The sequence below is a fragment of the Chenopodium album genome, chromosome 10 (genome assembly GCF_948465745.1).
Source record: "Chenopodium album chromosome 10, dcCheAlbu1.1, whole genome shotgun sequence".
NCBI lineage: Eukaryota > Viridiplantae > Streptophyta > Magnoliopsida > Caryophyllales > Amaranthaceae > Chenopodium > Chenopodium album.
Window position 1 is genome coordinate 19,016,041 of NC_137843.1, and position 25,943 is coordinate 19,041,983.

Sequence of the window (25,943 nt, forward strand, 5' to 3'; positions counted from 1 at the left end):
TTTTTATCATGGCAAAGAATCAGGGTTCAATTAACGATATTAGTCCTACCAATGAGCATGTCGTAGTTATAGAGGCTACATTAATTAGGTTATTGATTGTACCTTCAAAATTTTATCCTAATGAAACAACTTCTTTGGAAATGGTGTTATTAGAAGCAAAGGTGAATTTTATATAATTTTATGTTTTTTTTTATATTGAAAATAACAACCATAAGAAATTGTTGTATGAATCTAATGGTGTTTTCATACATTTGTTTGACAGGGTGGCAAAATATAGCCATAGCTAACCAATTTTCATTGTATGTATTCTCCTTTACAGGATTGAATGCTTATTTTCAACCTTATTTTCAGCTTCTATTGCATTGTTAGAGACATACATTTGGTCTTCAATTTTATTGACGATGTATGTTTTCATCTTTTTGCATTTGCATAACTACTTGGCTAGATTATACAAAGTACTTTAGAGGCTAAAGTTAACTACAAGTAAAAAAAAAAATTAAAAAAAATAAAAATAAAATAAAAAATAAAAAATTCACGTTTTGTTTTATTGTTTTATAGTTTACTTGAAATAAGAGTCTTAATTAGTATCATGCACAATTATTTTGTTTTTTTTAAGAAAAAACATAATAGCATGCCTTTATCGCTAAACTAGCGATTAAATTTATTCTTAAGCTGACAATTAAATTTGTTCATTTGCTTCAAATTAGAGATTGACGACTGATGAAGAATGTGAATCGGACAATGGATTTTTTGATAAGATATCTACTGGAGTTAATGATGAAATTGGACTAGACATTGCTAACATAATCACAAGTTGACAAGTTGTGGACTCTAAGGGGGCGTTTGGTATTAAATTAGTAAATGTAAGGGAATGGAAACAAATTAGGAGGGGAAAGGGTAATATATAGTGTTACCCTTACTAGTTGTTTGGTATTACTAAGGAAACGTAAAAAATTATAACCAATCCCTTTCCTCTTGTTTGGCATAGATAACTTGAAAACAAATAGCTTTCCTTCTAATTTTGATGTCTTGGCTAACTTTTTCTATACATTATACAATGTAGAGCAACACTAATTACCATAATATACTTTTTTTTTTTTTTTTTGAACTGATTACCATAATATATCATATGCTAGATATAGGCAAAGTCACATAAATTATTGATTACAAAAGCATTGAAATTCTAGTATTCTCAAATAAAAAATAAAAAATAAAAAAAAAGCATTTAAAAACCATTAAAACATTAACTCCAATAACAACAACTTAGGACAAAACTTTCTACTTCTTCTTAAGAAGATCAATTGCATATTGTTTCTTCATATTAGTTGGCGCTTGATAGAAGATGCGAAGCTTATGTTCTTCCGCCATTAGAATTGTAGCAACCTCTAAAGCTTCGGATGGAGGAATTCCATTTAACTTCATCACCTCATCCAAAACCTTGTTCACTTTTTCATCCATCTTTTGCTCTCTTTCTTCCGCTTTAGACCATGCACTAGCCATAGTCCCAAGATTAACATTGATATTTTCAAATATCTTCCCAAAATTGTTAGAAACGTCATGGAGGGAGGCCACCAAATCATCAGCATCATTCCTACAAAAACTCTTCAAATCTACCTTGTTCTTTACCTTTACGTTAGCCTCCTTCGCCTTTGTAGAACATTTTTCGGATTGAGTAGTGGAATCACTTGCGGAAGAATGAATCGTAGAAGCCTTCACTTTTGCCATTTTTGAAGGAGTTGAAGGATCATCCTCTATCTTCATGGGACATTTTCCTGATTGACTTGTAGAAGAATAAGTGTCCGAATGAGTAGAATTCACATCATCTTCTTCATCACTCTCGACATACAATGGTTGCTTTTCAATCTCTTGATCCATATCTTCTATAGCATCAACAAACGACTCACTTGCATCTCCGGTAGCTTTGTCTTTTGCATAAATTTCTGCTAGAGTGTCATAATGAAAGAATGGAACTCCAAACAACCCCTTAGATTTCTTATGAGTCTGCCATATAAGAGAGAATACAACAAGATTAATTCACAAGGCATAATTGTACTGAAAAAGACAGCAATCCATAAAAGATAGTAGTTCATAGATTTTTTTTTTCTGTAGTCTGATAAATTTTTCCTATTGCAGGACCACTTAGAGCAGGGTTAATCAAGATTTAGGTAGTGGTAAAGTGCTATGGTGATGAAATGATAAGCTACAACTGGTCTTATGATACATTGACTTTGAGATGTCACCACCTCAAGCAGAAGAAGCAAAATCAATTAAAATGCTCTACTTCATAGCTTATTTTAGAAATCAATTTTATGTAGGTTCAATTATTTGATCAACAAATAACATAGAACCACTCATTCTACAAAGCACATATCAATATCATGGCCAAAAACAAAACATGCTACTGAAAGATTCAATTGCCCGATGCATCAGGCCATCAGGGCAAGAAGGATCACGATAGGAATAATAGAACAAAGGTATGGTTGCCTAGTGATTCAGAATTATGATCATACATTCTAAGAAAAAACAGAGCTCAATGAGCTGCATCTCCGACAGTAATTCTTCAAAACTCAACAACCTTGGAAACAACAGCAGAACACAAACACATATAGCACAGCTGCTATCGAATGCTCAAATTAGCAAGCTAATACTACACACATAGCAGAGTTAGTTACCATAGACTGCTCAAATTAGCAAGCTAATACCGGTATAATACACATGTAGCAGAGCTAATATTACTAATTGAAATTAGCAAGCTAATCCACATATGAGTATACAACAAAGCTAAGACCGACTGCTCAAATAAGCAAGCTAATACCATCAAAACAGATACCAAAACAAGCTTATGTCACAGATTCAATGGTAATCAACAAGGGAAATGGCTTATAGTTGAATGAACCTTCCTAGCATATCAGACATACTTCAAGCAACTATTTGCTAAACATTAACTAGCCATAAAAAGAAAAGAAAAATTGCATAGGAAAGGATCATAATCAAGCTCAAGTAGATTATAAAAGGTCATTGTTGCACATGTACAAGATTGTCAGTATATAGCAATAATAGCATATGATAGATGACACTATGACAATTGTTGGCTAATGTCAAAAACTACAAAATTGCAAAATTCTACAACGGAATGCCAAAATAGCCTAAACAGCCTTCTTACTGCAATAGCTAGTTAATCCAGGAAGTAATCAAACGATATAGGATTTATTGGTAGATTTGGTTTTGAAGAGATAACTGATAAGTTCAAACAGTTCTGAAAACCACTTGTTCTGAAAATTGATAAGTTCAAACAGTTCTGAAAACTACTTGTTCTGAAAACTGATCTGACACAAAAATTCAGATTTCAAGCATGAAGAAGATAGGCCAAGCTAACCCTTAGAAACTAATCTGTTTCAATTTTTTAAACTGATAACACCATATATAATGACAGAATTTAAATCCTGTATATCGGGAGCAGATATTAAAATATGTCAGAATATTTTTTTATGAAAAGATAAAGGTATGGAGATCATCATCAGAAAACAAATTTACATCCTTTGTTCTGATTGATAACCTCAACTTAAATTTCTACAATCTAGTTTTACTCAAGTCAAAATTTTGCTTTAACTTTTGCTAATATACATGTTGGTTACAATTCTAAAAATGCATCAGAACAACCCACCTTTAATATAAAATTTGACTCAAGTAGCAAAGTTACCACATATTTTCAAACGGAGAGGGGCAGCAGAAGGGAGTGGGGTCAGAAGAAGGGAGTGGGGGCAGCAGAAAGGGAAAGGGGAGGGGCAGCAGCAGGAGAATAGCAGAAGGGGGGAAGGGCAGCAGATAATACAGAAGCAGAGGACAGAACAAAAAAGAGCAGTTCATACCTTTACCCATCCGTCGAACACCAACTTATCTACTTGCAGAATCTTCTTCTCAGCATCCCATCCAAATCCTGAGGTGGACAACATTTCCGCCAATGCACTATACTTCTCCGACCAATGCTTGATCCTCGACTCAATGTAGGGAACCGCTCTCAAGCCGCAATTAGGAAGTACACCATTGATCATCTCTTCCAACTTATTCATGTAACCATTCTTAAACCCATTCTCACACTTCCACTTCGGATCGCAACTCAACTCATGCAAATATCTTATTAGAACTGCATCTTCTTCATACGTCCAATACCTTTTATTTTTACCTATGCCTCGATTGCTTGCCTCACCCTTAGCTTGACTAGCCTCCATCTGAAAAAATTGCCGATTAAAAGGCATATTAGAACTGAACAAAACAAATTACAAGGCTGATTATAATAGAACATATCATACATAACAGATTATAAGGCATATTGGACAAAACTGAACATAACATATTATAAGGCATATCATTCTTTTTGTGTTATTGACCATGTCTACCTCTCGCCCTCCAATCGTTAAACATATCTTGGGCTAATGTGTTTCTAAAATTGGTCCAATGATCTGAAGTAGCAACACTTGTAATAAATTCCCTCTCATCATCAGAATCACTCTGGGAATCATCATCGGATTCACTCAATTCATCTTCTTTTATATCATCCGTAGGCATGAATTTTCTAATTAGATTATGCAATAAGCAACAAGCCATCATGATACGTCCATGAGTTTGAATAAGGAAAAATGAAGGACTTCTAAGTATACTCCATCTTCCTTTAAGTAGGCCAAAACATCTCTCAATCACATTTCGCACCCTAGCATGTTTCATGTTATATATAGAATTCCTCGGCACTTTCGGGTTGTCGATCCGTCCATTCTTTTAAATGGTATCTTTGACCTCTATATGGAGCAAGAAAACCCTCACAATTCGTATACCTCGCATCAACCAAATAATAATTACCTTAAAAAAAAAAAAACCTTCACTTACCTCACAAAAACTAACAAAACATATATACTCACAAAAAAAAAGACCTTCACTTACCTCGAGGTACCGTAAAACCATTTGGTCTAGAAAGAGCGTTTCGAAGTACACGCATATCATGGGTCGAACCTTCCCAACGAGGAAGAACATAAATAAGTTGCATATTAGGTGCACAAACACCCAATACATTCAAAGCAATCGTTCCTTTTCTTGTTCTATACTTTGGTCGTTCTTATGAAGGCACATTTACATTAATGTAAGTCACATCTAATGCCCCTAAACAATTCTACAAAAAAAGGAAAAAATATTACTTACAAACATGCAAAAATAAGAAAATCCTAGCAAAATTTAGGGGCTTTGAAAATACCAATACCTTAAAGGATTTCCACCTTTCATCTTCACAATCATTCGATATTGGCGTGGGATTGTAAAATACTTCATGCAACTTCAGAAAAGCCCTTAGACAAAGGTGAAATTGTCGGCTCGCGGTTTCTCCACTTCTAAAGAAGTATTGTCCAATAGACCTATTCTTCTTAGAGCAAGTTTAGCTCCAAGTCTTAAGACTTGGATGTGACATCATTTTTGGTGGTCCCCATTGAAAATGATGTCATCAAATTCTTGTTAAGACTCACTAAGACTTAAATATTTGACATATTATCTATAACTATTTAAAGTGACAAGTTCTCAAGTTGGAAAACTCCTTAGTAATAGTGTGCTGACAATTTTGCCCCTCAAAAAGTACAATTACGATTTTGCCCTTATTTGACCTTTTTGCCCCTTTTCTTCTCTACTCAGTCTGCTTTCACCTTTTCCTTTACCTTCTTTCATGCCCTTCCTTTCTTTTTCACCTTTTGCTTTGCCCCATTACCAATGAGTTCAGAGATCTCGACTGTGAGATCTTCATCACCAGGAGCTATGATCGATCCATTAATGACGTCATTTAGTCATCTACCTCCTCCTGCTCCTAAAGTAACTGATCATTAGATGAAGGTTGTTGTGTCAACGAACAGTAGTCGTAGCAGCAAATCAATGGTGGATTTTGATCTGAACCAGAACGATTCATCATCATTATCACTGTCACTTTCTCTCTCCATGACTTCATCGAATCTCACGAATTCAAGGTACCCTGTGTTTCAAGTTATGCAAGGTTTCAAAAATGGCGATCATAGTATAAGGGTGGCTTAAATGGGGATTATAGGATTTGATTATCATTAACTATAATCAATGTTGTTGATGTTTGTGTTTTGTGGAGTTGATGTTTGTGTTTTGTGGAATTGATGGAATTTCACTTTAATTGGATTTAATTGGTTTATACTCGGTTATTTGGGTTATACTGTTGAATTATGTATAGTCAATTTGGGGTTTTCGCTTTTGTTTTCATTGTTTAAAATTGATTCTAATTGATTGAATTTGGAGCTGGTTAAATTGTTTGGATCGGAATTTGACCTTGAGATTATTAGTTTCTATGTTTTAGGGTTTGATGTTTTGGGAGTTTCTTATGAAATGTGGATGTCTGATTATTGTGCAATATCAGATCTTTTTATTTCCTTTGACATTAGTTTCTCCTTAAAAAATGATAGCTGCCAGGATTTGATGCTTGTACACATAGCCTGAATAGCAGCCGCTGTTCCGAATTCAACTAGGCTAAACAATGTCTATCTTCATTAGCAGATTAAGAACAGCCGTGGGGATGTTCTTCAATGCAGTCATTATGCTCCCCTTGTGAAACCTGATGGGAAGCTTCTAGAGTGAAAAATAGAGAAAGAGTTGGGAGCTGAATCTCTTTTTTTCTTCTTGGCCATACGGCTCATACCTTTGCTTTAGTTTTTGTATTAGGAGGTTGGATTTCTCTGTTTATTTATTTTTCTAAGTTAATATATTTACATTTTTCGTCTCATTCTTGTAATGCTTTCTCAAGGACAAGGAAGACATTACTTGCAAAAACATCGACGAGGCTGGTGAATGTACCCTTTGTAATCGCAGATGCAACCACATTGACTCAGGTAAGTCAGGATTCATGTTATACAGTGGTTGAAGACATATTTCTTTCCATAATCCTCATTTTGACTACCTTAATTTGAGGTCCTTTATAAGAGAATTGTTATGAAATTCATATGTAATTAAATATTTAAATGACCCTTGTTTCACAGATCAATTGGGAAATCTGTTGCTGCATGTGTCCTAGCAGTCTTAGAGGGTAATATACAACCTTGGGTATGGTTTCCAGAAGAGGTACATGCTTTAGAATCCTTTAATGTTAGGACTTGAGGACTTTCTACATAATTCATGCTTTTTTTCGGGTTTATGAGGAGATTTCCCCCCCCCCCCCCCCCCCCCCCCCCATATATCTTTATTTTTCCTATTAAACTTGTTGTTATCTTAATTAATGTCATTTTGTATAATTATATAAAAAAAAAGGGTTACCATTAACAGTCACACCTTGTGAACTTGAATCCTCCGAGTCACAAGGTAAGCTAATTGCATATGCTTTATGATTTCCACTGTGAACACATTCCTAGCCTACACATGCCATATGCTTCAAATGTTGCATCTGTTTTAATGAGGGGTATAGGATTTTTTTTATTTTTTTTGACAAGATGAGGGGTATAGGTTGTAGCACAAATTAGTATTGTTAATATGAATTGAGTTGTATGGATTTATTCCAATTTCAGCTCAAAAATTGAATTTCGATTTCAGGTCCTTCAAGAGTTCAGAAGCTCCCTCCAGAGCAATTTTGTTGGCATGGTTTTGTCATAGCTAAAGCATCTGAAGCTGGATTTGGGAATGAAATGTACAAGATATTGACGGTTGCAGCATTAAGCATCATGTTAAATCGTTCCTTGATCATCGGGCAAACCAGGCATAAATTGGTTCTCTCTCAAGCCTTCGGCTTACATGTTTTAATGTAGTATAGACTTATAGAGGAAATGATACTTTTAATAATGATTCTCCTATGATTATAGCTGGTAGGAGATTGATCTCTTTGTCGGTTGTTTGCATACTTTTTTTAGTGGTGGGTAAGCTAGGTTATTCTAGGAATTCTGATGAGTTCAACCTTGGATATCATAACGAGTTTAATATATCTATAAACTACTTGACCATCTGATTGGAAATTGAGATAAACTCAAACTTTTTGATGACCATTGCTTTGTCTTGATCAAGTGTTGATTGTACTTCTCCTATTTTCAGGGGAAGTAATAGTGTGGTGACTCTTTTGCCCCTCAAAAAGTACAATTACAATGTTGCCCTTATTTTGCTGCTGGTGATCCGTTGGCTCTCGTTCTTCTCTCTGCCAAAATGCTTAGGTGGTGTTTTGTTGGCTCTTGATTACTTTCTGCTTGCTGGTGATCACTTTCTCCAGGGTTATTCAATCTTTGACCTAGGGTTATCATCTAAATTCGATCCCCATTTTCTCTCTCCTTCTCTCTCATCGAACAATAATGGTGTTGCGTAGATTCAACAACGAGCTTGGAGGTGTTACAATGAAGGAAGTTCCCGACAAGGTGAATCCTATGTTATCTTTCTCCTACCTTAAGGAACCATTCTCCAAAGGAATCGACAGTTACCATGCCAAATACATCGAGACTGATTCAATCATGCCTCTTTAACATGTTTGCTTTGGTGGTATGGCCTTCTCTTACCTTGTTGCTCTTCCCGAGGAACGCTGTTCTCTTGAGCATGTCCAGAAACATGGTCATTGATCTCCCTCCTTTTTCAGGTTATTTTGGTTTGGATTGTTTCAAATTGATTCTAAATTTTTTTGATTTTATTTTTATTGGATTTGGAGCTGGTTATGTTGATTGAATCGGGAATTAGATCTTGAAATATTGGGTTTTATGTTTTAAGGTTTGATGATTTGAGATTTTTTGGTGAAATGTGGCTTTTGATTTTCGCATTTTCTTTTGATTAATTGGTTTATACTCAGTTATTTGGGTTATAATGTTGAATCATGAATAGTCAATTTGGGGTTTTCGCTTATTTAGGGTTTCGAGTTCTTCAATTGGGTTTTTTTTGTTCTTTGTTGTTGATAATTTTTTTGATCTTCAGGTCTTTGCTTGAAATTATTCTATTGTTTCATGCTTCAATTATTTGCCTAAATTTGTCGCATTTAAATCAATTTTCACTCAAAAACCCCAATTTTTAGAATCTCAAATCTTGCTTCAAGAACCTAACAATGGCGGCCATGTTTGGCTGCTGAAGTTGCTGATTTCCCACCTTTTGATGATTCTGAACAAAAGCCAGATGAAGAAACTGCTTCTACTGCTACTGTTGTTGCTGCTGAAGAGAAGAAAGATTGAAGAAAGGCAGTCAGAATTGCAGGGAGAAACTTGTTCGTTGGTCTCGTTCTTTGCGTTCTAAGTCTAAACTTGATGTTCATCAACGCACTAAAAAGGTCTCTTTCTTTTCTTTTTATAATTTTTTTAGGGTTAATTTGTTGTATTTTATTAATTGATGTATTATATTTGCATTGGTAATGTTCAGTTTTTGAATTGGGTTTGAAGGTTTATAGTAGGGATATCAATTTATGGGTTTGATTGGATAATGATATTAATGCAAAGAGTGTCCTGTTTCTCAATCTTGGTTGATTTTATGGTGATTTTGATTATGGGTGTATGAGGGGTCGCAAAGGGCAATTGTCTCTCTTTAGTTTCAATTGTCGAAAAGCAACTGCATACGCAAAATTGTCTTTTATTTTGTATATGACAGGGCAATAATGATAGGTCTTATGTTGCATATATACAGAAGGAAAGAAGCAAATGAGAACACAACAATACAAAGTAGTATTAGAGATTTTGAGGTGCTTGAAAATGGGAGAAGTTAGTAGCAGCACGTCAATGCAGGGAGTTTATTGTAAATAAGAAATTATTTTGTGTATAACTCCTTTCTGAATATCAAGTTCTTAACACGAGATCCATTGTGTTTTTTCAGAAGGTTTTTTCTCTCTGTGACTCAAAACTCATAGAGGTATTGTGTTCATTACTACTGGTGTTTTCTTTGACGAACAAAACTAAGCATCAATTCGTGAAAGTTTCTTAGGTATTTCCATATAATGTGATGCTTTGATAGGTTTGATTTTGTGGGATCTTTTTCTCGGATGGCCACGATTTTTTGGTTACTATTGATAATACACAGCATTATTGAGCAAGATCAGAATTCAGATCTGGTTCTATTTCTCTCTCCCCATTTTTTTTCTTCTAATTTTTTATATGGAAGAAGATTTATTCCTTGTGGGTGTGAATTTAGGTTGATTCATATGTCTTCAAATATATGGCCTAATGCTAAATTTATTAGCTAACATAATCTAAAACATGGGATTGGTTTTCTATTTTACTAGAGTGTGTTTTAGTATGATATTGTGGTCAATTATATGTTTATTGATGAAAGAATTAGTTAAAAAGGCTGTTTTTTTAGATGAAAAAAAATTATTTTAGTTGAATAAATAATTAGTGTGGCTTTCTAGATTGCTTTCGTTTGTTAATTGGCTGAAATGCATGAAGTTTAGCTGAATTATTATGTAGCTACTTCTACTTAAGGCTGCTTTTCGAGAAAAAAATGCATCATTTCTATTAGTTTTGTTCTTAGACATTTAGGAGCGTAAATTATCCGAAAAGATGCTCTGTCAGTGCGGGAAAGAGAACAGAATTACAGGGGTTGGTGGTCATGTTTGAATTAAAGTAGACATTCTTTGGTTGAGCACGATTTATTCATCTGAACATGTTGATGCTTGATTCTTTCTTCGCTAAGAGGTTTAAAGGCTCCAAATGATAACATTTCCTCAGATTTCTATTGTGTTCATTTCTTTGTTCTAGATCTTAAATACCCAGATGAAGGAACTGTTGTTTTTGGTTTATTATTGACTTATTGTAATGAACTATTGATTAAGCCAATTTTAGTTAGTGAAGTTGGCAAAATTGATTTTGTTTCAAAATGTTGGACAGTTGACGAGTGCTGTTGCGAATGTATTGCAGTCATTTCTCTAGAAGTTGCACTTTTAACAAGTATAATCATCAGTTATTGTAGACACCCAAATGTGTCTTCCCAAAACCAAACCCAGTATTGAATACCTTTCGCGTCATTTGATTATCGAACGAGGTAAAGGTGTGGAAACTCTAATGATGAGGATGTTTTTATTAAAATATTTCTCTTTCTGTTTTTTTGAAAATATTTTCTTTTCTTACTCTTATTTTATGGAAAATAGCCAGTCCAATTTCGTTTGGTCCATAATAAAGGTCCAATAATAGTGTAGTTGGATTGGGCTCGAAGAGAGCTTTCCAATGATATATTATAGGCCCAATTCCGATGACTTATGAGGAAGTTATGGATTAAATTAGATTAGGCCCAATGATTTTCAAAGGTGGCCCGATGATCTAGAGGAGGGCCTATTAACTATTATCTTAAAAAGGATGTTTTATTTAGAATAAAATATATTAAATCTAATTTCGAAAACTGCTCGGACGCTTAATTACCTCCAACCGGTGTTGAAGGTAATAACGCGTGGAAAAGCGCGTTGACTTTTAGACCAGCGCGAGACGACGGCGTCGTCGCCAAGCGTTGACCTTCGTCGCCTGGCGACGAGCTCGTCGTTTGGCGCTGGCTTCTGTCGTTTGCGACAGGAGGAGTTTTATTCCGAATATGATTTTCTTTGATCCCGTGCTATTTTTCTTATAAATAGGGGTCATATCTCCCTGTTTTAAAATCATCTACATTCATCATTCATCAACAATCACCAATCATCTCTCTATTCTCTCTCTATTCTTTTTCTAAACCTTCTCTCACAAAATTCCACATACATTAGCTCTAGACACACCTAGCCAAGTTCGAAGTTGCCTTCGCCTTAGACGTGAAAGGTTTGATATTTCTGAGGGTTTGGTCCCAAATCCCTATTTCAATTATTTAATTTAATTGGTTGATTTATAATTTTCCTTGAAGTTACTAACGTGTGTATTTTGTTGTTAGAAAGAGGTACGAGGCATCCAAGTAAGTAATTTAATTGCTTTGTTGATCGTTTGGTTAAGAAATCATGCTTAGATTATTTTGTTGATTCCTAGTATCATGTTAGGATGTTTTATTGCTTCCTAGTATCATGTTTAGGGTTAATTAAAATTTCTAATATCATGTATGTTTATAGGTTGCTTCCTATTCTTTCTATTATCATGTTAGTGTCATGCTAGGGCTAACTGATCTTTAATGTTTAGTGACATGCTAGGGTTTGTTATTAATCTTGTTAGTATCATGCCTTGGATCTTGCTAATATTATGCTTTAATGAGATTGAGAATATTATTATGATGATCATTATTTATTATGTTGCTGGATGATTATTATTGTTATTGCTTGATCACGCCCTCTCTTGCATGTTTAAAGGGTATTCGTACTTGTAATCACGCTTAATAAGATAATTAATAATCTTGTTTAGGCTAATATGATTATAATTCAAGTTATCGCCAATAATAGTTTTGCTTGTGCATTAAATTCAACCAACATAGATTAAACATGTTTAGGGTTAATCTAATGATTGAATGTTAGTCAGAAAGCGCACATGAATACGAGTAGAATAAAGTAGAGGCCTAATATTGGGCGGGTTCAATCTCTTTTAGATAGGATTCGTACCCTCATCCCCGAACATCCAGTCTTGGTTCCAGACCTATTGGAGTTGACGATCTCATGGATCGTTAAGGGGTGTAACCTTCACCCTGTGAACGGTTTACAAGTTCCTAAAACTTGTTGGCGACTCTTATACTCTACCTTTCTTCCCTTTGGACGCCACCATGCTTAAGTGTATGATCACAGTGGGGTTCAAGTTTGGGGTAATGCTTGAAATATTCCCTACAGTTTTTTGGCGACTCCACAGGGTAGGATTTCTATTTTAATTCCTAAAATTTATTTTTGCAATGATTTAGAATGAGTGGATGAGACTCGAAAAGTTCTAAGTATTTCATGTGCGTAATTTTTATTGACATTATTGGCATAAGCATAAAAAAGGTTCTCATTGGAAAGACCATCCGTAATGAGTCAAAAACATAGGATTTTTACACGTAGGAATCTAGGGAAATATCTTTCACAACTAGAATCGAAATAATGCTACGAAAAAACTGAAAATTCAAGAACAGAAAGCTGCTGAGGCATGTAGGAATTAGCGCTGAGGAAACAGCTTTGGCGCCTAATGTTGGCGCTGTCGCCTAGCGACAAGCTTGTCATCTTGCGACGACGCTATTTTCTCGCGCCAAATTCTTCCACTACCGAGCCAGAAATCTACCTTCTTGTTTCAACTAGTTTTCTAGTACTGTTTGCTCGGTTCTACTTCCTGATTGAGTTTTTCCCTATTTTCTAAAACCCATATGTGTTCTACATATAAACATAACCCTCTGGGAATTCATGCTCCATCTACCCAATCGAACGCTCATGGAAACGAAGGGTACATCAGAGAATGTTGAATTCACCAAACCATAGAAGCGAGTCTAACTCGCGGGGTCCCATCCACACGCGCCAACCCTTCCAAAGGTAAGGCTTCCGCGCGGTGCATCCGGACTCATAACCATGGACCCTCTTTGACTAACCCATATCCTGAACTTTAGAGAACTAGAGCCATCGTTAGGTTGCAAACTCATTGCATTATATCGTGACTATATGACTACTTGTGCATTATTTGCTGTGCATACTCTATGTGTTTTTCCTAACCGTTTGTTTGACTTGTGTATGAGTTAAATAAATAAAAAAATAATGACTAAAAGGACTTTTCTAATTAATTAATAATGATTAAAGTCTAATAAATTGGTCAAACTGGACTTAATACGACTTTTAGGCTAATCCCTTTAGAGCTAAATACTGGAAACAGTCCCAGATCGATGTCCCATAACGGCGCAAACATCTGGGATGTGGCGCCACACGCTAGTGTCCGGCGCCAGGCGACGATCCCGTCGTCTGGCGTTGGTTGCTAGCGTCTGGCGACGGTACTGTCGTCTAACGACAGCCTGTAATTTTGTTTAAGTCTTCATGATGTGTCAGTTTAATCGATTTGCTAATACGGTTTAGTCAGTTTATTAATGGCAGTAATTATGTTCAGTCCTTAATCAAGTCTAGCACATAGTCCCATGGTCTCACAAAAGAGTCAAAGTATGTCATTCACATTCACTACTAAAGCACACACATAATATGTCATTTTTTGACCATGTCTAGGGAGTTTCGCATGCACGAATTTTCCGTCATTTGAGTTGGGGGTCCACTCTATTCCTCAATTCTTTTGTATATTCCCATCTATATCATTTTTTCCATTCTCTACATACTTTGTCCATACTTATCATTTTCCCCTTTCTTTCATAATCTCTTCCCATCCATCGCATGTTGAATAGAGCTTGAGCCAAAAATGAAAAACTTACCCCTAATTTCCCTTTCCACAGCACTTGGTCAAGGAGGGAAGGGCGATTAATCAAGGACAACACCTTTGTTCAAGTGCTACTTTTTGACAAACCAATTAGTCGGAAAAGAAAGGCTAAGAAGATAATGGTGTCTCAGGAAGAAGTTAATGAACTCAAGAAGGATGTGGCCAACCTAACTGAATTAATGAAGAGTATAGCACTTCAAGTTAATGACCCTGCGAGGCAACAACAAATGGAGCTCATGCAAGAAAGCTTGAGCAAAATATCCAGTGACTATAGATTTCAGGGCATTAGCTCACAAGGGGTCTTAGTGGAAAAGGAACTTCTTCCGCAGAAGTTTAATGCTAGTGACATCCCTAAGTTCAAGGCAACAGATAACCCTTACTTCCACTTAAGAGCGTTCGAGACAATAATGAATATTAAGGGGATAGATAACAAAATTTTTCATACATTGTTTTCTTTATCACTCGAAATTTTTTGTCAACAATGGTTCTTTTCTCTTGATAAAGAGAAAACCTCTACTTGGGATGCTATTGTAAACGCTTTCATTGATAGATATAAGTGCAACATTCAAGTGAAACAGACCATAGACAACTTGAGATGCTAAAGCAAAAGGAAAATGAAGGGTTCACTTCTTTCTTTAACAAGTGGAGGGAAACTTCCGCCAACATGGTCGAGGTCCCTACTGAAAAGGAGTCTGTAAGGATGTTCATGAAGAATCTTCAAGACAAGTATTCGAAGCATTTGAAATATCAACATAATTTGAATACTTTCAAGGCCGTCTACGATATAGGTATTGAAATCGAAGATGACCTTGCGAAATAAAAAGCTACTAACAATAATGACAACAGTGGCTAGAAAGGAAAGAAGAACGATAATCCTTCTTCTTTCGTAAACACCCACTCTAGTAACAATGTTAGTACCTTTGACTTAAATGATGTCTTGGCTATAGATAATCAACGATCTAAAAAGAAACCAAAAAGAGAGTTCACGCCCATTGGAATTATGATGCTGCTTTTGATCGTCTACATGATCGAGGATTAATCAAACCTATTGGCCCCATTGAAGATCTAACTCCAGAAAGGCGATCTTCAAGATGGAATCCCAACTCTTATTGCAAGTACCATCAAGGAAAGGGTCATACTACAGATGAGTGTTACAGATTTCAAAATCTCATTCAAGACCTCATAGAAGCAAATAAAATCCCATTGCCTCTAGCTAGGAAGAAGACCGGGTGATGACCAAGCAAAAGACACAAGGCGAGCTTCAACAACAAGATCTCGTGACCTCTTTTTTCTATCTTTTTTGTTCCTCCTTTCCCCAAATAGGTCTAGCATAGGCACCCTTTATTTTCCTTAGATTTTATTTTGTAGGTTCTTTCTTTTTCCCTTTAATTAAATGAGTATTTATTTTCTTGCATATGATTATCGCATTGCATTGCATAAAAAAAATAAAATAAAAAAAAAAAAAAAAATCCATGTCGAACTAAGCACAAGGTATACTTATGATTAGAGGCACCCCTTGTAGCCATATCATATTACTTTTCACCCTTCAAATATACAATCCTTTCTTGACAAACCACTTTGAACCTCGTCTAACGATAGACCTTTCTTTCTTCGACCCACATCTACCTAACCTTGGGATATGATGGTGTTCAACTTATGCAATTTTCAAAGAACAAAAGCTTGAGTGCTTTCAAAAGATTAAAAAAGCAAAAAGCAAAAAAATAATAAAAGTGTACAAAAGGGAAAGTGTTCCAATGTCATTAACATGGATATGTCTTTGATATGAACATGTCTCGGATTGCGTCTCTTATCGAGTGCTCGGTACCATGCCTGAGAAACATGAATGCCAAATGAGTGATAGACCGCATGATCGGGATTGCTCACACTTATCAAAAAAAAATGCAAAAGCAAAAAAAAAAAGGAGAGAAAAAATAATAAACGAAAAGAGTTCAAAAGTGAGAAACCTCAAGCATAATAATACAAAGATTCAAAAGCAAGGTTGCACACCTTGGGGGCTTATCTAGGGTCTTGAGCCTTTATCCCTTTCTTCTTCAAACCTTTAGCCTAACCACGTTACAACCCTTAAAAGACCTCTTTAAGGTATACACACACTTGTGCGAGGTTCGGCTAGAGCTACGTTCGGCCTGATTCCTAACGGATACGTAGGCAACCTCACATCGAGGTGCGGCCGTAATAAAAATGCATTCATATTTACATTCATAATTGATCATATCAAGAGATCTCCTATGCTCATCCCTTTCCATTTAGAGCTAGACTTGGGGCTTGATCCCTACATTATTAGCTTACCCAGCCTGAGAGTCACCATCATTTGACTCTTCTCAAAATACTTTTTCCATACACTTAGCCTTTGCAGCCTAGACTTAGTGTCATTTTCACACACATCACAGATACATAGACAAATAATCCTCCTCATAGGAACCCTTTGTCATGAAATCTTAACATGACGTTGAAGCATGCCTTGTCATATCAAGATCACTCATTATCATAACTATTATTGCATCACCAAGTATGAAGTACTTATCCTCCGTGCCTAAGTTACCTAAATACTTTCACTATCGAGTCAACTAAGATAGTCTAGGATGTTACAATCCTTGCACTGTGAGATACAACGTGGAAATCTATGAGATACAACGTCGACGCCTACACTCGACTAAGCTCATTCAACATGCACCTCAAACACCTACTTCGATTCTTTTTTGCGTCTTTCTTTTTCGGGAGAAAGTCAGTACCCTCCACAAAAATGACGAAAATTTTTGTTTTTCTGCATTTTGAGTCACACATAGAGTCATGAGTCAACACTTTGCACACACGAGTCATGTACACATTAAGTCATGTCGTGTTATCACATTAAGTTAAGTCTACGCACACGAGTCGATTTGAGTACATCGAGTTACACGTCGAGTCAGGCAATAGCATTAAGTCACACAAAGTCAACGACATGAGCAAAGTCCTATAGTTCAAAATATAAATGTAGGCACACTAAGTCCCAGACGGACAGGTGATCTTTACAAAAAAAATTTGAAGCAAAAGGATGCAAACAACTTAGCAAATCAACTAGAGTCAAATGGTCATATTGATTGATTGGGTTCCTTGGTACGCCAGTTAGCCCCTATACGCAAATTGACATGATTAATAGTCGACTCAATTACAATCATAGTAAGTGATCGACCTGACAAATGATCGTCTCACTTAGCTTAAAGCGCCTAAGTATTGGCTCAAGCACCAAAGTAATGGTTCACAAAGAAGCACATCACCAAAACGACAATATTTCTAAGAGTGAATTGTCGAGCATCATTCTTCAACGACAAATTTTCCAAGATTGGATTGTCCCCTTCGACACATGGATTGTCGTACTCCTTCTCTATTTGGCAAGTTTTTCCAAGTTTGGATTGTCATACGTGCATCAAATCTTCGACAATTTTTCCAAGATTGGATTGTCATCTCAAACTGGCAATGTTTCCAAGCATGGATTGTCGTGCTCCTTCTTTATTTGGCAAGTTTTTCCAAGTTTGGATTGTTATACATTCATTAAATCCTTGGCAATATTTCCGAGATTGGATTGTTATGCATCAAACTCCCTATGGAAAAATTTCCCAAAGGATTGTCGTAGGTCTCTATTCATCTTAACGTTTCGGCAAAGGTTCCAAGACGTGGATTGTCATTCATTTCAGTAGTGGCAAATTTTCCAAAAGAGATTGCCGATCGACTCTTTTTTGCAAATGTTCTAAGACACGGATTGTCAATTGTGGCAATATTTTGTCTCATAATATTGGCAAATTTCCAAGGTGGATTGCTTTCAAGAGTTATATTCCAAGACGTGGATTGTCGATCGTAGCAAGGTTCTTATGACAGATTGTTACGAAGCATTGGCAACTTTTCCCAAAATTAGATTTTGGCAAAATTTCTGAGATACGGATTGTCGCTTCATCGTGGTAACATTTCCTAAGATGGATTTTTACGTGGCATTGACAACTTTCCCTAAATTGGATTGTCATACTTCATTCAAGAATTGCGTTGGCAACTAATCCTAAAGAAGCGAGGATTGTCATCACCCCCAAGGCATCAACAGCAGCAAAGTTCAAGCGAGCTTTAAAGGATTGACAAGCGTTGGTCTTCGGTAATTTTCTTCGGAATATTATCGCAAAACTGAAGATGGCTTCAAGCGAAGTTATCTTCGACGATGTTCCCTACGATGTGGAAGGTTGTCAAAAGCAGAGGATGGCTTCAAGAGAAGTGATCTTCGACGGCTTTCCCTAGGATGTGGAAGGTTGTCAGAAGCAGGAGATGATTTCAAGCGAAGTTATCTTCGATCGTGTTCCTTGGCTTGCATAAGATGGTCATAAGGCGGTAGAAGGTCGTTTCGGGCGAAGCAATCTTCGATAATGTTCCCTGGCTTGCGGAAGATTATCACAGCGGAAATTGGAGGCAGTTACGGGCGTAGCAGTCTTCAGGCGGTATCCCCTAGCTTGAGGGAGATCGTCAAACAAAAAAGAAGGGCTTTTGTTCAGAGACGCGTGGACATATCAAAAAGCTCCATTGTTCAGAGACGAGTGAACATCAACAAAACAGCAAGATGACGTTCCCTAGCTTGTGGAAGGTTGTCACAACATCAAATGCAGCCACAAATCGGTTACTCTAGAGACGTGTGTTCGACGGTGCAAGATACGCATTTCTTAACTCTTTTATCTGTTTAACTAACACTAGTTTGCAGGTATCGGCGTTACAAGAATGATTTAGGATCGCAGAACATTCTGAATCATTCTCCGTCCCTATCGCTACTTTGACTTTCGTTTTCGAAACATGCGTTTCTCCAAACTCAGTCAAAGTGGGGGCTTATGTAGACACCCAAATATGTCTCCCCAAAACCAAACCCAGTGATGAATACCTTTTGCGTCATTTGATTATCAAACGAGGTGAAGGTGTGGAAAGTCTAATGATGAGGATGTTTTGATTAAAATCTTTCTCTTTCTGTTTTTTTGAAAATATTTTCTTTTCTTACTCCTATTTTATGGAAAATAGCCAGTCCATTTTTGTTTGGTCCATAATAAAGGTCCAATAATAGTGTAGTTAGATTGGGCTCGAAGAGAGCTTTCCAATAATATATTATAGGCCCAATTCCGATGACTTATGAGGAAGTTATGGGTTAAATTAGATTAGGCCCAATGATTTTCAAAGGTGGCCCGATGATCTAGAGGAGGGCCTATTAACTATTATCTTAAAAAGAATGTTTTATTTAGAATAAAATATATTAAATCTAATTTCAAAAACTGCTCGGACGCTTAATTACCTCCAACCGGTGTTGAAGGTAATTACGCGTGGAAAAGCGCGTTGACTTTTGGACCAGCGCGAGACGACGGCGTCGTCGCCAGGCGTTGACCTTCGTCGTTTGGCGCTGGCTCCTGTCGTTTGCGACAGGAGGAGTTTTATTCCGAATATGATTTTCTTTGATCCCGTGCTATTTTTCTTATAAATAGGGGTCGTATCTCCCTGTTTTAAAATCATCTACATTCATCATTCATCAACAATCACCAATCATCTCTCTATTCTCTCTCTAAAAGCTAGAAGCTTTCTCTCTCTATTCTTTTTCTAAACCTTCTCTCACAAAATTCCACATACATTAGCTCTAGACACCTAGCCAAGTTCGAAGTTGCTTTCGCCCTAGACGTGAAAGGTTTGATATTTCTGAGGGTTTGGTCCCAAATCCCTATTTCAATTATTTAATTTAATTGGTTGATTTATAATTTTCCTTGAAGTTACTAATGCGTGTATTTTGTTGTTAGAAAGAGGTACGAGGCATCCAAGTAAGTAATTTAATTGCTTTGTTGATCGTTTGATAAAGAAATCATGCTTAGATTATTTTGTTGATTCCTAGTATCATGTTAGGATATTTTATTGCTTCATGGTATCATGTTTAGGGTTAATTAAAATTTCTAATATCATGTATGTTTATAGGTTGCTTCCTATTCTTTCTATTATCATGTTAGTGTCATGCTAGGGCTAACTGATCTTTAATGTTTAGTGACATGCTAGGGTTTGTTATTAATCTTGTTAGTATTATGCCTTGGATCTTGCTAATATTATGCTTTAATGAGATTGAGAATATTATTATGATGATCATTATTTATTATGTTGCTTGATGATTATTATTGTTATTGCTTGATCACGCCCTCTCTTGCATGTTTAAAGGGTATTCGTACTTGTAATCACGCTTAATAAGATAATTAATAATCTTGTTTAGGCTAATATGATTATAATTCAAGTTATCGCCAATAATAGTTTTGCTTGTGCATTAAATTCAACCAACATAGATTAAACATGTTTAGGGTTAATCTAATGATTGAATGTTAGTCAGAAAGCGCACATGAATACGAGTAGAATAAAGTAGAGGCCTAATATTGGGCGGGTTCAATCTCTTTTAGATAGGATTCGTACCCTCATCCTCGAACATCCAGTTTTAGTTCCAGACCTATTGGAGTTGACGATCTCATGGATCGTTAAGGGGTGTAACCTTCACCCTGTAAACGGTTTACAAGTTCCTAAAACTTGTTGGCGACTCTTTTACTCTACCTTTCTTCCCTTTGGACGCCACCATGCTTAAGTGTATGATCACAGTGGGGTTCAAGTTTAGGCTAATGCTTGAAATATTCCCTACAGTTATATATCTGGTTATGTGCTGAATTGTTACTGGAAAATTTCCATGCATGCTTTGCATTCCTTTGCATTGATAAATAATCTTAGGCTTCGTAGTCAAGCTTGCATATGATATATGATAATGATAGCTATTTTGTTTTAAAAGGAAGTCACCCTCTAAACGGCTGTACATAGAGGTAAAGTTCAGGAGTCAATGGCCAGATTATAGTTTTGAGATGCTGGCTTGATATGTATTTAGTTTCTTTTTTCCTTGTTTTGGTTATATAATTACCAATCACTGCTGTGTAATGGCACCAAATAAGCCATTGAGCAACCAGTTTCTCCTTCATGCATCCTTTCAACAATTGTTTACGATATTATGGGTATCAATAAAAGTTTTCTGTCAATACATTTTTTGAATTGTTGGTTGGTCATCTTTCAGTTAACTAATTCTCTATTATATGCCAGGTCATTCGATATTTTGATGGGTGTAAGGCTGACTTGGTTGTTTGTGATGGTGCACCCAACGGTTAGCTTATTTCACTACTCATTTTCTATTTACGCTATATAAATCGATTTTAATAGCCACGTTTCTTAAACTTGCAATTGGATTTCTTGAAGATTTAGCAAATTATGGTTATGGGGTTTGTAGATTTTGCAGGTTTTTGATGAATTTTTGTTTATTTGCAGAAATGACGAGATTACGAGATGAGAGCTTCAATGACACTCAATTTAAACGCCCTTTTGGTGCTTCTCGAGGAGAGCTCTTTCGATAGCTGTTAGAACAATGTTAATTTAAACCTTTTGGTACTATCAGGTTTATTAAAGTTGATATTTAATTTTTCACCTTTGTCTTTTTTTAATTATTTATTTTTATTATTTGTGTTAGACTGTTAGTTATACATGATATTTTATCTAATTGATGATTGTCTATGGTGCTTGCGGTAGGATAAAAACATGGGTTAATGTAATTTTTTCAACGGGGCTTTCATATATCTTATTTTCTGTTGGTCACCTTGTTCTTGGTGAAATTGGCAAAGCATCACTACATTTCAAGAGACTGTTGCAATCAATTATTCTAGAAGCTTCTGACGGCCTACAAAAGGCTCAGGTACCCTCATCTTCTCTGTTTTTTTTTCCCCAAAAATGGCCATCAACAATAACCTTAATAGTAGTTTGTCAATATACTTATCCCTTGAAATGTTATCATTATTGCTATATGTCTTATCAGATTGGTACTGGAAGGGTTATAATTGATGTTAACCTTATATGTTTTAGTTACTTTTTTGGGTGTGTTGAGTTTTGATTTGTTTAGAATGATAATTTGGAATTTTAGGTTGAGGTTTTAGTAGGATAAGGGGTGTCTGATGTGTTTTTTGTTTCTGTTTTGCAACAAGAAGACGAGGAGATGCCTGTGCCCCATTATGATGTCTTCATCAATGATTTGTTTTCGAAAACTGACAGTCTAAGCTTCAATAGCATTGTTATGGGGTGTTTGGAAGATCTAGGGTTTTTACCACCACGATTTCATTTTCAATTGTGGTTGATTTTAGGGGGTTTTTAGGCTAAAGGGGATTCTAATGCATTTTGTTAGTTGTCGGTTTGCAGCAAGAAGACGAGGAGAAGGGAATATCGAGGCTGTAGTAATGGTGGTTTGATCAATCTCAATATCGAGGGTTTCAGTTGTGATGAACTTATTAAGTAAGGTATGGATCAAATTCAAGGTTAGAGTTTCAATTACAAATCTTAGAGTTTTCTTGTATTACTTAAAGGTTAGAGATTCAATTAGTACTTTTTTGGGTTTATCCTTTTTTATTTATATTTTTTAGAATTATTGCAGGATATAAATAGTGCTGATTATTTTAAATTAGGTTTTTTACAGAATGAAATTTGTGATTATTTTTAATATTGGTAAAATCGCCTCAATTCATTTTCATTACCTTTGAAAAAGATGGAACATTAATGTGTTTCTGCTCATCTGTCCTTTTTTAAATAATTGAAGAATTTATAGTTTTTTTAGCATTAGAGTAAATTTGTGGGTTTATGCTTCCATTTTTGGTTGAAGAGATGGTAATTTGTGGATTTGGAAAGTGGAAGGAAGGTATATGTTGTTAGCTCAGTTGAAAACGAGGGAGCTAGGGGCGTTGTGGAACGGCCATTACGCTGGATTACGAAATCAAGTTAGTTAGAACATGCTTATTGAACATGCTTGGTTGATACAAAACATAACTGTTTTGTTGACGCATTTCTCTTCCCGTTATCGTCTTGAGGTAATCACCTTGCAAAGTTTGCTCTAGAAAGCACTCATTTGTTGTTTGCATCCTAGCTTTGTAACTCTGTGTCATCTGTCATATTAGAGGCATTTTAGAATATTGACCAATCTGACACAGTATTAACATTTGCAATACATTTTATGGGTGAATGAATTGTTACAGTGGGACAAAGTCGAAGACAAGTATGCAGTGGGCTCACTAGCTGTAGCTGGGGGTGTTGCTCTTGGGGGTTCTGCTAGCATGATCTCTGTGAGTCATCTGTCTCGGCTCAGTTATCGAAAAAGTGATTTGTTGCACGGATTGAACTAATATATGTTGAGATATGACTTATTATGTTACAATAGACTATCTAAAACTTAGGCCGACATGACTATAAACTGTTGTTGAACATCTTATTCCACTGGTTGATACTAGATGCACCCATGAGTCCATGACTAACTAGGGTATTAAAATATGCATGATGGCAGAGTATTAAAATGATCCATTTGTTATTAGGCTTTTGTTTTTTCAAACTAAAAGCTGACATTATGTATGTCATTTTTGTATTAAGGCATGAAAAAAGTGTAAAAATTACCTCCATGACAAACTAGGGTATTAAAATATGCATGATGGCAGAGTATTAGAATGATCCATTTGTTATTAGGCTTTTTTTTCAAATTGAAAGCTGAAATTATGTACATGTCATTTTTGTATTAATACGTGAAAAAAGTGTAAAAATTAACTCCATTCTTGGGGAACTAAGAATAATTGTATATAAAACATACTAACAGATGGGTAATTAAATTGTTATCTTGCAAGTAATTTAACTGCTACCTTTGTTGGCATTTTTGAGCTTGTTAGGAATTGGTTGCACAGGGGTAATCTCTGCACCCATTAGCTAATTTCAGAGGATTGCAATGCTATTAATCTACTCAAATCATTTTTAATCACAATTGAGCTTTTTTTTGGGTATTATTATGCAGTGGTTTGCAAACTGTAATTTAGTCTTCAAGCCTGACCGGTAAATCTCTGATTATATTGAATTAAATCTTATGCCAAATATCACATTGTATTTAATTATTTACATTATGTTTCAGGGAAACTTTGCTACAGAAAATCAAAGATACCGGAAGAAAACAATTGGAAGTAGGTAAAACAAATCAACAAGAAGAAAAGTTAGCAAGAAATTTGGAGATGTATGCCGAAAAGAGTTGAACAGAGATTCTGTAAATTTTTTTGCATTTGAAATGGAAAATCTTACTACTCTTGTACTCATATTCCTCTAACATTAAGTAAACTCTTGTAATTTACCCTCTGTCCATCGGATCAAAAGACGCACTTTTGTACCTATATTATTTTACAACCCTTTGTTTTAATTTGAGTATCATAACATAATAGTATAATACCAAAAATAGTTCATGCTATTTTCTTGAGTAATGAATCATGATCTTACAAAGTTAATTTCGCCAACTGTCATGCCTTATTTTATTAATAATATGCATCAATAAGCATCATGGGAACACAATGTAATAGATTGATCAAGCACTACAGTGAGCCAGTGATGGAGCTAGATAAGCTATACACTTATACTAACTCATGAATCTATGATACAATTACCAAAACTTGAGCTATGAAATCACTAACAAACATTGAAATCTTCATTATATATGAGTAAGTGCTTTTTTATGTGTATACAACCACAATGAGAGAAGGAGAGAAAGATGAAGATAGAGGAGGAGAGGAAGGGGAGAAGGAGAGAAAGGCAAAAGGAGGTAGAGAAACACAGGCCAAAATAGAGAGAATCATCGAGAGAGAGAGAAAGGGAACTAGGAAAGCGTAAGGTTTGAAAAGAGAGAAAAAGAGAGGCTAAGAGATAGGGCAAGCCGAAAGATAGACATACCAGTTCAAAAGAGATAAGGGGTAGGCTAGAAGAAGGGATAAAGGCCGAGAGAAAAAAAATTTAGAAAAAATGGGAGAGATAGAAATATGGGTTATGAAGGAAAGAGGATGAAATAGAGAGAGGCTAAAAAAAGATATAGGGACAAGAGAAATGCAAGGGGGTTGGAAGAGAAATAAAGAGAGTGATAAATAGAGAATAGGACTGAGAGAAAAGGACAGAGAAAGAGTATGATATAATAATAAAGAACGAAGCAGAAGGGGGAGAAAGAGAGGGAGTAAGTGCGACCTATAATTTTCGATTATTGTTTTATCTTTTCTCACTTATTTGAACTCAATTTTGTCACAACATATATTATCGCACAACAAATTTTTGGTGCAGCAAGCCACACCGTGTGACAGGAGTTACCCGAGTTATTTTGTTAAGGGTTATCCGAGTTATGTAGTCAGGGGTTACTCGAGTTATTCGGTCAGGGTTTACTTGTGGGGTTCAAATAGGGGTTACTCGAGAGGTTCACTCGGTTAAGGGTTACTTGAATTATTACTCGATCAAGGGTTACTCGAATTACTCGGTCAAGGGTTACTCAATGAGTTACTCGGTCATGGGTTACTCGAGTTACTCGGTCAGGAGTTACTTGAGTTACTAGGTAATGGGTTATTTAAAGAGTTCGGTCAGGGGTTACTTGAGTAATTCGGTCAGGGTTACTTTAAGAGTTCAGTCAGGGGTTACTCGGTCAATGGTTACTTGAGGGTTCATTCAGGGGTTACTTGAAGAATTACTCAGTCCGGGGTTAGTTGGTAAGGGGTTAAAAGATAGAGGAAGAGTTGAAGGGGAGAAGGAGAGAAAGGGAAAGGGAGGTAGAGAAACAAGGGCCAAAATAGAGAGAAT

At 35.9% G+C, this 25,943-nt stretch overlaps 1 protein-coding gene and 1 pseudogene across 20 annotated transcripts; one reads left to right on the top strand and one right to left on the bottom strand.

Annotated features, from left to right (window-relative positions):
• Positions 1-1,278: 1,278 nt before the first annotated feature.
• LOC145565000 (uncharacterized) overlaps positions 1,279-25,943 on the bottom strand; it is a 39,130-nt pseudogene continuing 14,465 nt past the window's right edge.
• Positions 5,710-24,620, top strand: LOC145562325 (protein CURVATURE THYLAKOID 1B, chloroplastic-like). 20 transcript variants are annotated; one of them, XR_014094332.1, is made up of 17 exons: positions 5,710-5,996; positions 6,456-6,714; positions 6,794-6,878; positions 7,026-7,107; positions 7,573-7,745; positions 8,065-8,180; positions 8,330-9,268; positions 9,619-9,840; positions 9,943-11,853; positions 14,272-20,077; positions 21,375-21,435; positions 21,597-21,723; positions 21,855-22,017; positions 22,515-22,612; positions 23,342-23,428; positions 24,142-24,179; positions 24,256-24,620. XR_014094332.1 is itself a non-coding variant. In XM_081622558.1 (17 exons), the coding sequence occupies exons 14-17, from the start codon at positions 23,099-23,101 to the stop codon at positions 24,371-24,373; spliced, it is 321 nt and encodes a 106-aa protein (XP_081478684.1). In that variant the 5' UTR covers positions 5,710-5,996; positions 6,456-6,714; positions 6,794-6,878; positions 7,026-7,107; positions 7,573-7,745; positions 8,065-8,180; positions 8,330-9,268; positions 9,619-9,840; positions 9,943-11,853; positions 14,272-20,077; positions 21,375-21,435; positions 21,597-22,017; positions 22,515-22,612; positions 22,972-23,098; the 3' UTR covers positions 24,374-24,620. The 20 variants fall into 20 exon arrangements, 4 of the variants coding, with proteins under 4 accessions (XP_081478684.1, XP_081478685.1, XP_081478687.1 ...); XR_014094335.1 differs by having other exon boundaries at positions 21,597-21,713; XR_014094323.1 differs by having other exon boundaries at positions 9,943-10,039; positions 10,815-11,853; positions 21,597-22,017.

What these genes read in the sequence shown, in the direction of transcription:
- LOC145562325 (XM_081622558.1), top strand. Translation starts at nt 23,099, where the DNA reads ATGCTTATTGAACATGCTTGGTTGATACAAAACATAACTGTTTTGTTG. An exon ending in GTTCTGCTAGCATGATCTCT is followed by an intron (nt 23,429 to 24,141) that starts GTGAGTCATCTG and finishes ATTATTATGCAG; the next exon opens with TGGTTTGCAAACTGTAATTT. An exon ending in TTAGTCTTCAAGCCTGACCG is followed by an intron (nt 24,180 to 24,255) that starts GTAAATCTCTGA and finishes ATTATGTTTCAG; the next exon opens with GGAAACTTTGCTACAGAAAA.